This window comes from Oryzias latipes, chromosome 18, assembly GCF_002234675.1.
Source record: "Oryzias latipes chromosome 18, ASM223467v1".
NCBI classification, from domain to species: Eukaryota; Metazoa; Chordata; class Actinopteri; order Beloniformes; family Adrianichthyidae; genus Oryzias; species Oryzias latipes.
In genome coordinates this window covers 7,045,615-7,057,357 of record NC_019876.2, presented here as the reverse complement: position 1 = coordinate 7,057,357, position 11,743 = coordinate 7,045,615, and the positions used below count along the sequence as shown (strand labels likewise).

General features: G+C 43.7%; 1 protein-coding gene across 1 annotated transcript; it reads right to left on the bottom strand.

Annotated features, from left to right (window-relative positions):
• LOC101162248 (transmembrane protein 88) lies at positions 1–11,130 on the bottom strand. Its single transcript, XM_004079654.4, has 3 exons — positions 10,906–11,130; positions 3,492–3,896; positions 1–519 (listed from the first exon to the last, which is right to left on the bottom strand). Exons 2-3 carry the CDS (start codon positions 3,888–3,890, stop codon positions 235–237), a joined length of 684 nt encoding a protein of 227 aa, XP_004079702.2. The 5' UTR covers positions 3,891–3,896; positions 10,906–11,130; the 3' UTR covers positions 1–234.
• Between the last annotated feature and the right edge of the window lie 613 nt (positions 11,131–11,743).

Here is an 11,743-nt window from a genome sequence, read left to right as displayed (position 1 = left end):
TGCAAATTCAATTTTTATTAGAAAAAAGGAAATAACACAATCTTAGAAGTGACATAAACAGTCCTGTGATTCTTTACGAGAAGTACTTTTACAAATTTTTTGGATTACATTGATTTAAGCATCTGCGTTTCCTATTCCGATGAATACTTCATGGTGTTGATGTAAAGTTACTAACAGCCAATAAGAATCTCGTCCTCTTCCCTTTATAATTACCCTCCCCCTGTCTTCTTGCTCTCACACCCAGACCTTTCCTTTCCCGCCGCTGTCGGCTGCATCTCCGCCTCCGCAGCACCCTGTGCCCAGGCCGCGGTGCTGGGAGGCCGGCAGGTTCTTGTACACGGCCCGGCTGTACGGGATGAAGCACAGGCCCAGTTGGAGGTGGCGAGCCAGGCGGCAGTACGCAGCCAGCGCCAGGACCAGCAGGGGGGTGACCAACAGGAATCCCACCACCAGCAGAGCCACGCAGCCGCCGTCCGTCAGCAGGTCCGAGCAGTAGGGGTTCTTCCCGTGGGGCTTAACCTGCAGAAGCAACAGAGATTAATCCAGCTTGATTCTGTGCAGAAGAAGAGCAGATAAGAGCAGGACGTGACATAGTCCGTGTGGTATGTGTGTTTGAGGTGAGCACAGCTGGGAGAATCTTCCACTAAAGGAAACTGTCAGAGTCCAGTATGACTCACCTCTGCAGAAATGACGTAATTTGAATCGAACCATGGTTAAAAAAAAATCAGTTTGAGTGAAGCGGTTAAACACATGCGGAGCATCAAAACATTTATAGCTGAGGAATCAGGGAGGGGGCTGGAGATGAGGTGAAAAGGTCCGGCTCTGAATGTGGGAGAGGAGGACGGCATCCCTCCTTATCACCAGAAGTAGTGAAAGCGAGGACGAAGGTTTACACAAACCCAGGAGGAGAAAAACACAAGTAACGGTCACAAGAAAAGCCTCAAATTTGGGTTTGGTTTTAAAAAAGAGCCCATGTCATGCTTTTCTTAAACACTTGTGCTATCCTATGGGGTCCAGATGACCCCACCCTTACATTGATGTGTTCTCCCTACCATGACAAAGGTGGATAAAGGTGGAAAGATTTCATGTTATCCATGGACACCAGTGAAGATCCCAAATCATTGAAGAAAAAAGGTTCAGCGCACTGTCTAGTGGGTCAAGATGACCCAACTCCCAATGGTAAAGTGCCTAGGATAGCACAAGGGTTACACTTTTCAGACTAAACTATATCCATAAGTATGATAATATTGCTTTGCCACATTAAAGAACGATTTATTCAATTAAATTTCAGTTATTTTCGCAGCTCATTTTCCAATTCGGAAGTAAGACGACTCGTTCTCTGAGGCTCCGCCTTTTGCTCCTTGAGGGTGTCGCCCATTTCATGACCTCAACCGCAGCAGCGTGTCTGCGTTTCGCCCACGAAATCAAACAACATCCGAACTTCTGCAAAGATGGATGTGCAAATTCATGCATGTAAAATTAAAGCGGTGTAGCTGCTGAGAAAGTGGGTGTGTGTTGGCCAGGGGGCGGGGCTGACAGCGCAGACTCTTCCTGGAAGGGGCGGTTCCACACTTTGTGATGTCACAATGTGAGAACCCTTTTGTTTTGGTGGACTGGAAGGGACTGATGCTCAGAGCGCAGGTTTTAGGGGAATACTCAGAAATAATAATCAAAGCTTTGGGGTTTGTTTGTTTTTAGTGAGCAATGAACGCTATAACCCTTGTGCTATCCTAGGCACTTTAACATTGGGAGTTGGGTCATCTAGACCCACTAGACAGTGCTCTGAACCTTTTTTCTTCAATGATTTGTGATCTTCACTGGTGTCCATGGATTACATGAAATCCTCTTCACCTTTATCCACCTTTGACATGGTAGGGAGAACACCTCAATGCAAGGATCGGGTCATCTGGACCCCACAGGATAGCACAAGGGTTAAGGCAGCAAAACTCACTGTTCCCGCTATGCACTTATCAGTTTTAATTTGAAACTTTTTGCCTCAAAATTGACCTATCGGCAGACTGGAAGCAGGACTCCTGCGTGAAGCTTGTGTTGCTGAAGGACGGACGTGGAACGCAGACGTGACGGAGGGAATGTAAACATTCGGATTGATTAATGAACATTCTAGTTTCTGTGGCAACAGAGACGCAACGCAACGCACACGGACCAGTGGAAATACAATTTTAAAAGTCACTCAACTCTGATATTTGTTAAGGATGCTGGGCCAAATGTGAGGACGGCCGCATTCATGTAGTTTAGGGACCACTGGTTTACGTGAAAGTGAGACGAAGGTGGCGTGGTGCCCCGCCTTCCCCCTACAGTAGCTGGGATAGGCTCCAGCAACTCCCACGGTTGGATAAAAGTGATAAGACTGTGAGACAACTCTGTGGAAACTGCTAAACTAAACTCTGATTGATAAATTTGATGCCATTTTGTCAGGAATTCGTGTAATTTTCATTCAATGACATTTCAGCACTAATAAAGTAAAAATGTTTGGGTTTTTTTTTTAACCTGTAACTAGAGATGCTGCTTCAAAGCTGACGTGATTATCTGAAAGAAACAATCTGCATCTCCTAAATGCTTTTATGCTTAAAAAATAACGTTTTTGTTGTTTTCCACATATGAGGCAGAAAAACTGTCTTTCCAGCTTTCCAGCAGCTGTCTTGAATGTTTAACACAGTTTGGGCTCCATCTGGAATTTGCTGTTTAGGAAGTTTGGAGAGCCTCAAACCCGAACTGCGTCTTTGTTCTTAGGTTGTCTGGCTCTTCCTTTGTCCTGCAGAACCTGGCTAATCCTCCACTAAGCTGGCGTCACATGAGGTCTGCTTGTGGGGGAACATGAGAAAAAAGGAATTTCTGCCTCGCCAGTCTCTGCAGAAATGTCCTGCTTTGTTTTAACCCTTGTGCTATCTTAGATGACCCCACCCTTACATTGACGTGTTCTCCCTACCATGACAAAGGTGGATAAAGGGGGAAAGATTTCATGTAATCCATGGACACCAGTGAAGATCACAAATCATTGAAGAAAAAAGGTTCAGAGCACTGTCTAGTGGGTCTAGATGACCCAACTCCCAATGGTGAAGTGCCTAGGATAGCACAAGGGTTAAAGTCTCTGACCGGATCGATTTTTGGGGCGTTTTGGTTCTGGATGGTGCTAACTGAAACTAACTAAAAAATCTTTTAATCTTAAAGCTGCAGCAGAAAAAACAAAAAAAGTGTTGTCCCTGAATGCCAAGCTCCTCCTGTTTCCTCCAGATCTCTGGTCCTTCAACATCTGACGGAGCTTCAGATTCATCAGATTGTAGGATTGCTGAGGCAAACCCCACCCAAAGACCACAGTGACCCCCACCTTATCAAAGCCATCAGATCAGGACTTTAAGAAAAAAAAAGTAATCTTCCTGCTGTGCTTATCTTCTGTTTGTTGGACTGGGACACGTAAGAGACCTGGCGTTTGAGAAGACTTAGTCGCTCTGAGAACCAAACAGTTTTCTAACCGAGGAGTGGCACAGGAAGCCGAACAGGACCATGACGATGGCCGGGGTCAGAATGGTGCCGAACACCAGTCCGGCGAGGCAGGCGTTGATGGCAGCAATCACCAGGTTCTGGGCCGTCACCAGAACCGAGCAGGCCCAGCAGTCGAGTGAACCCCGCAGCTCCAGGGGAGCCTCGCTCCCCCCGCCCCCGCTCTCGGCCGCAGAGTACGGGGGAGGTATGACAACCCGCGAGGGAGTTTCTCTGCCCCCGCCTACGGCGGAGGTGGAGGCCATGGAGTTGGAGTGGTGGAGGTGAAGGTGGTGGTTGGAGTGGTGGTGGTGCAGAGGAGGCGGCAGTTCTTCTGACAGGTCCAGAGCTTGGTGGTGGGCGCCCTTCTCCAGAGTCCCAGACATACTCATGGTGAACTGTCAGGGTGAAACAGACCAGCAGACGTCACGCCAACCATTGGAATGTTTACAAATACAGTTTTAGGGACTACATTGTGATGCAGTGGTTAGCACTCTTGCCTCACAGTAAGAAGGTCCTGGTGTGAATCCTTACTGTTTGGTGTTTGCATATTCTCCCCACACATGAAAGTTTTTAGGGGGGGGGGCACACCAAAACCATGCTTCATACATGGATTGGTGTCTCTGACTAAGTATGTGTGGTTGTGTAGCCCTGCAACAGACTGGTAACCGGTTCAACGATAGCTGGGATAGGCTCCAGCAACCCTGTGACCCCGAAAGGGGTTCAGTGGGTTCCATTAACTGTATACGAGAACTGGAGGGAGTGACTCCTTCCTTGTCGGTTTCCAAACAGGAAGTACCCACTGGTTCCAAGAAGTCCCGTAGACTTCTATAACCCTTGTGCTATCTTAGATGACCCCACCCTTGCACTGACGTGTTCCAACAAGCTCACTCCTAATTGGTAAGAGTGGTTGCCATAGAAATGACGACTCAGACCGACTCAGACTAATGTCGTCTGGCTCCAAATCATGAAAAATGACGAGTGATTTGATTTCATTACATTGGAACCAGTAGTGAACCATTTTCTATGGGTGATGTCACTCTCACTCGATCCAGTTCCCTTATACAGTCAATGGTAGGTTCTATGGACGGACGGGTGGATGGATGTTTGATGATTCTAAACCACGTTTATTTTGCTTTCACGCAAATATTGCCCCACAAACACAGTTTGAAATAAAGAGGAATCTGTTAAATTTTACAGTCATTTGTACCGTTTTAGGAGAAAACCCAAAACTAAAGAGGACCAAACCATTCTGATAAAACATTGTTCTCCAACAGCTGCTAACCAAAGGGATGATATTTCACAAAGCTAGGAAAGAAAAAAATGATTTTGAATCTATAAACCTGTTTACTACAAATGTAGTTTGATCTTCACTAATATAGCATACAGTGCATACCACTCCTCAAAACATCAGGTTTACCCACAAGACATTTTCCACCCTTTATCCCTTGAGCTATCTTAGATGACCCCACCCTTCCATTGACGTGTTCTTCCTACCATGACAAAGGTGGATAAAGGTGGAAAGATTTCATGTAATCCATGGACACCAGTGAAGATCACAAATCATTGAAGAAAAAAGGTTCAGAGCACTGTTTAGTGGGTCTAGATGACCCCACTCCCAATGTTAAAGTGCCTAGGATAGCACAATCCACCATCGAGCTCTTGTTTGATCTTGGTGTTTATGCACACCAGCCAAACGAAGTAAACTACCCAAGGGCCGTTGGCGTAAACCAAACCTGCCAGTGCTTTGAAGGATCTATGAGTTTATCTGGAGGGTAGGTGGTTTATCGTTAGTTCTCTTGTGATCAAAAATCTTGCTTTACGACATTTTTGCCCAACTTCTGTTATTACATCAAAGTTATTTTTAAAGGAAACTTTGACAAAGTTCAGGTTTCAGGATCGGCCTTCGTATAAACTGCGTGGTTGGCTTTCTTTCATCCTGTCTTTTCCCAGATTGGATGAGCACAGCAGCTGCATCTGCTGCAGGATATCCTCCCCTCTTGGAGGTCAGCAGACAGCAATGCCCTTTGCCAAGCAGAGGATAGAAGAGATAGAAGCGTTACCGGGGCAAAAACATCAATATTTGGATTAGCAAGAATTTGAAAAGTGAAGTGAAAAACTTTTTTTGTAATCGGTTGCATCACTGCAGGTCACGTGCCAGACATCCATGTACGGCGTTGGTCAGAATTTTCATAAAACAACAGTTTAGACTTTGCAAAAAAGGGGTGTTTGTGAAGATGTCGCCCCAATGTCACCCCCTGATCCAAAGATCATGATCAGTCGACCCAACACTGTTTTTAAATAAATAATTATATCCTTTAACGTTTGGTTTTCCAATCAATCTACCTTCCAATGAGCAACCAGACTCAACCTCACTTAGCAACCAAGATGCATCATGGTCATACCTGGTCAGGTAGGCAGGACCATAATGAATTTATTATGGCCGTAAAAAGCAGACAAAAGAGTAGAAGTTCATAGATATCAGGGTTGTGACTAAAATCTCTCAACCTTTTTGTACAACATTTACAGTCTTACTTTCAATTCGTGAGAAAGGGTTAAGTTTCTGTAACAAGGTAGTTGAGACAGCTATGAAATGAAACCACTGAAGAACTGATCCACTTTAAGCTCTAATCTTCGGACACTCTTTTGCTACGTTCACACCGGGCATGTGTTGCGCAATACACAGTTACACGAACGCACATTCAGCCTGGGGTGTTCACACCAGACAAGGAGGAGGCTGCAGGGACAGGCTCTTCTTGTTTGTTTTTCTACTGTTTACTAGTACATGTCTGCACTACAGCTGGTGCAAATTTCACGAATCTTGCTCCTTTGTCTTTCTCAGCTCTTTTGTGATGTATGAAAGACTTTGGTGGGCAGAAGTAGCTATTATTTATCCTCCAGAATCATGTTTACAATGGTTGGCACTTCCGTGTTTTAAAAAAGGACGCCATCCACACATAACTATCAAATCCGAGTCCTTGATGGGTCAAGTTCAGCTGTTTGATGTTCCAGCTGTCGAAAGTTCAGCTTGGTTCAATGACCGCCGGTGTGTCCGTACAGCCCGAGAACAGACTTAAAAAGGTGTGCAGCGTTGCAAGAACACACAAGATTTGAAGGCGGAAGTCCAAAATGCGGGTTTATGGGCGTTTACATAGTCTTTTCATTGAAAGTGACCACTTGAACACGAGTTGCCGTGGCCGCTTTACACCCTTCAGGCAGACTTGCACGTCACATGACTGCAAACTAGAAAACATTAGCAATAAACTTGAATTGAACTTTTAAAACTAGACAGCCTGCATTTTAATTCTTTATAGTAAAGTCTTCTTTTTTCTAGTTACAGACAGGAGTCAGTGGGGAATTGGCTCAAAGTGACACCAGCCTCCAGTGGTCATTTGAAGAACTGCAACATTTTAAACTTCAGAGTTTGGGTTTTTCAAAATAAAACTTGTGTGACATGTTGCTGTAAACTGACAGACAGGCAGACAAGACTGCAACGTTAGTTAAGCAGATGTTTCTTTATGTATATTTCTATATTATTAGGGACAAAAACATACATACATCATGCTAGATTTATCTGTTGTGCTAAAAGGTTGGAGCATTTAACCCTAAACCTGGTCTCATTAATTAGGACGTTTTAAAACCTTTTAAAGAAACCTACAACAAGAATTTCACAATGTCATTTTTTGTGAGATATAAATAGTGACAATTATAATACTTTGGGTAATTTGGTAAATTTTTGCTCACAACAATGTTAGTTTACGAGGCAAAAAATGTGTATTCAGGAAAAAAACACCTTACTTACCCAGTGTCTCAAATTTGATCCCCACAATTTCAACATTGGGTGACTGTTTATAAAGAATTAATTATTAACAAATTAAACATTTTTTCAGTACAGCAATTAGTCATTAAAAAAAATAAAAACAACAGTTACTCTCACCACAGAGTTTTGAGAATTCGCTAAACTTTTTCCACCAACAGTGTTTGTGAGATTTCACGGAAGCAGCCATTTTGAAATGAGCAGGAAAAGCTCCTCTACTGCCCCGAGTGGAATGTTGATGAACTACAGGGCAGAAAACATGGACCAAATTATAAATGATGGGTTTTTAACCCTTGTGCTATCCTAGGTACTTTAACGTTGGGAGTTGGGTCATCTAGACCCCACAAGACTTTTATTCTTCAATGATTTGTGATCTTCACTGGTGTCCATGGATTACATGAAATCTTTCCACCTTTATCCACCTTTGTCATGGTAGGGAGAACACGTCAATGTGAGGGTGGGGTCATCTAAGACAGCACAAGGGATAATGAAAGTTCTGATCATTCCTAATGAAATATGGGTCTCAAAAATGCATGGATCAAATATGATACCAATGGTTAAATTGGGTTATTTTAGGAAGTAAGTTGTGATGGATTGAAAGAAATCTTTAGAATATGGTTATCTTTTGCACAACTGATTTATTTTCCTTAATTTGAAGCTGATAATGACCTCGCCTCCCTCAGCGTATTAATTTCCTGCAGTTGTTGTGCAGTCTGAGGTCACAGAGGAAGGTCGGGCAGGAAGGTGTGCTGCGAGGTAATTCATTGTGCAGATTACCAAAAATACTTTTTTGCTGCCTTGCCCCATTTCAATTTATGCTTATAACCTTTACGGGTTCTCAGCATCATGTGATGGTTTTGTTGGGTTCTCACATCATGGTTGGCATGTAGTTCTAACTTTCACTGTGGGAGTTACGTACTAAAAATAACTAAAAAATAACCTGCGATAGTTGAAATCCACGAAGTATGACTCTAGATGTTTTTAGGCTGTAAACCTCCTCTCTACACACTTTATACACGTTTCCCGAGACAGACTTCACATTTTTCTTTCTTGTTTAACCCTTGTGCTGTCCTAGGCACTTTATCATTGGGAGTTGGGTCATCTAGACCCACTAGACCAGGGGTCGGGAACCTTTTTGACCAAGAGAGCCATAAACGCCACATATTTTTAAATGTAATTTTGAAAGAGCCATACAATAATGTAGCGTCCCTTTCCCACACTGAGGCACGGAGACTTAACCTCTTTTAAGGTTCTTTGTTCTGGTTACTGCAGACCGCAACAAACGCCGTACAATTAATTCAGCAACTCCTGAATCTCTCCCGCCAAGACGAGAGCGCTTCTCTCAACTTTTTATTCCCCTGCTCCCGCTCCAGTCCTCCCATTTCCCTTATTCGGCCCATAGCTGAACCCCATTGGTCCAAACTCCCTAACAACAGGCTGAGCGACAGAACAAAGGGCCAATCAGATCTCCGCTTGATCGATGCGTTCCATGAACTCCAGAACTTTTAACGCGGCCCAACAGCCAAGTTAAACTCAGTCCGCGACAATATTTTTAAAACTAAAAATACAAATGAATGTGTGCATTTGATGTAATTTTAACACTTTTAAAGTACAATAAGTCATCGTTATGCTGTTGCTAATAAATGATTCGTGGTAGTTTTGCTGATGGTCTTGTCCGGTTGATACGTGGTGAGTTTCTGCTTCATGCAGGCGTTGAGACTTTAAACGTGATCGTAGGTCTGAATGTTCTGTAGATGTGAGAAAGACTGATCACATGCAGACCTGGAGCCAAACACACACTCACACGCTGCAGTGAGTGACGGGCAGCGGGGTTTACGTTTTTGCCATCCCTGCGCGATTCACCTGCTGCCCCCCCCCCCCCCCCTGCTTTCTCCCTCACACATCCCGTCCCCGCAACTGCGCGCTCTTTCTCAGAGACGGGAGCGCGCCGTTTTAGGCACGGCAATTCACAGGTTTCCAGGTGGTACAAACTCTGTGAAATAATAGATAATAGTAAACTGATAGTTTTTTCTCCAAGCAACGCTACTACTGCGCGCCTCTGGCATCGCATCGCGCCCGAGAAGGACTGGTCTAATGAAAAAAAAAGTATAATTAAAGATTTGTCTGCGAGCCACATGTGACCATCAAAAGAGCCATATATGGCTCGCGAGCCATAGGTTCCTGACCCCTGCACTAGACAGTGCTCTGAACCTTTTTTCTTCAATGATTTGTGATCTTTACTGGTGTCCATAGATTACATGAAATCTTTCCACCTTTATCCACCTTTGTCATGGTAGGGAGAACACGTCAACGTAAGGGTGGGGTCATCTAAGATAGCACAAGGGTTTTGTCCTCAAAATAAAAGTCCAGTAATAGATTAGTAGATCATACATATATATATTTACATGCAAAATACTGAAAAATGTTGCAAACAGGAAGACCAAAAAAGGTAAACAGAAATAAAGGCGAAGGACCACTGTACCTTTTTTTTGGCGTATAAGTCACATTTTTTTTTGCATAGTTTAGCCTGGGGTGCGACTTATACTCAGGTGCGACTTATATGTTTGTTTGTTTTTTTAAACAAATAGCAACAACCACCAGAGGGCGCTGTAGGTGTGTTTATCAGTATTTGCTACTGACAGTAACAGAGAAGACATTCAATTATTCCAACGGATTTAATGATTTAACCCTTGTGTTATCTTAGATGACTCCACCCTTGCTTTGAAGTGTTCTTCCTACCATGACAAAGGTGGATAAAGGTGGAAAGATTTCATGTAATCCATGGACACCAGTGAAGATCACAAATCATTGAAGAAAAAAGGTTCAGAGCACTGTCTAGTGGGTCTAGATGACCCAACTCCCAATGGTAAAGTGCCTAGGATAGCACAAGGGTTACAGTGATGTAAAGAGTTTGGTTGACTTGTTGGCGTGTTCTTTATACCACGATTATTGGAGTAATTGTTCACTTGACACTTATTCTCCTATGTCTCCTGAGGCTAAACATGGTTACAGTAGTGAAGCATGTATAGATTCATTCTATTATGGTGTTCTGTTGTTATGATTTGCCTTTCAAGATGAAATATACGTTCTTATTACTGTATTTTGTTAAATCAATTTCTCCCAAAAGTGCGACTTATATACGTTTTTCTTTATCATGCAATACCTTTTTTGGTTGCTGAGACTATTCTAGAGCTTCTTATAGTCAAAAAATAAATCCAACATTCTATAAAACAGCTTTAGAAAGTCTCAGAAGTTGTACCTTACACCCAGCATCTTCTGGCTCTCATGATGCAACGATTCACTTTGCCTACGGTTCAAACCTCCATTTTTGGGTCATTTCTTTTTTGTTTCGGTTCAATATAAAACACTTGTGTTACAAAACAACGACAAAAACCTAAAAAATCAGAAATCCTTTTTTTTAGGTAACAAATCACATTGACGAAAACCTTTTTCAGTTGACGCATGGATCAAACAGGTGTTTTACACTTTCAACGTAAACATATGCAGCAGTTCCCCACGGTTCGGTTCAATGGTTCGGTTTTAACCGAGAGCTGTTGCCCCTGAGAAACCTGAAGGGTGCTGGTACTCACATGGTTCTGTGGGGCCCGCTGGACCTCTTGCTGTGCCTCCTCCAGGTTGCTCTTCTTCTGCAGGAGACGCTTTAGATCCTCCAGTTTTCTTCCCCTGTAACGTTTGGTTCCTCCTCTTATCAGGGGTTCTGCTCTCCTGCTGTTTCTCCTCTCCGCTATCACAGCTGTCAGTGCTGTTTTCTTTTCCACGGGCAGCTTCAGCTCCGCGGGGGAAAATAAAGAAACTGCTTCTGTCTTTGTCTTAAGTATGTCAAACTTTTTTTTAAACCCTCCTCTTTTTTTTGGCCCCCCTCCCAGCCCATACCAATGCTTCCTCCTCTACCTCCTCCTCCTCCTCCGCCTCCTGCACTCTCTCCATCCATCCAATGTTCCCTCCACCCTCCTAACTTATCAGCCCCCTCCCATTTCTGCTTTCCTCCAGCATTCCATCTCTCCCTTATCCAGGACATACACCCCCCCAGCCTTTAGCTGCTGCAGTGGGGGCTGGGTGTTGGGGTCACAGCGAGTCGTTGGCCTGATAAGTTGAGGTTCAGGGGGGGGGACACACAAAGGAGGGGGCAGTCTTTGGTGGGATTTCATATTTATGAAGAAAATGCTGAAATACTGATTTGTTTGGTTGTAGAACATTAATGAAGGGGGAGGAGTTTTAAGAGGGACTGAGGAGGACAGGCGTTTATTTTACACCTCCCCCCCCAAAGAAAACACAAGGCCTTTAAAAAAAAAAAAGGTCAAATGACACGAAAAAACAAAAAAAGAAAACACACAAACAGTGCAAAAGATTTCAACTCCAACTGACAACCCGACCATTGACCGTGTGGCTCCGGCTAAATTCCCTCCC

Coding starts and splice junctions, on each gene's coding strand:
- LOC101162248 (XM_004079654.4), bottom strand. CDS start 3,890: ATGAGTATGTCTGGGACTCTGGAGAAGGGCGCCCACCACCAAGCTCTG. Junction 520..3,491: donor GCTTCCTGTGCCACTCCTCG/GTTAGAAAACTG, acceptor TTGCTTCTGCAG/GTTAAGCCCCACGGGAAGAA.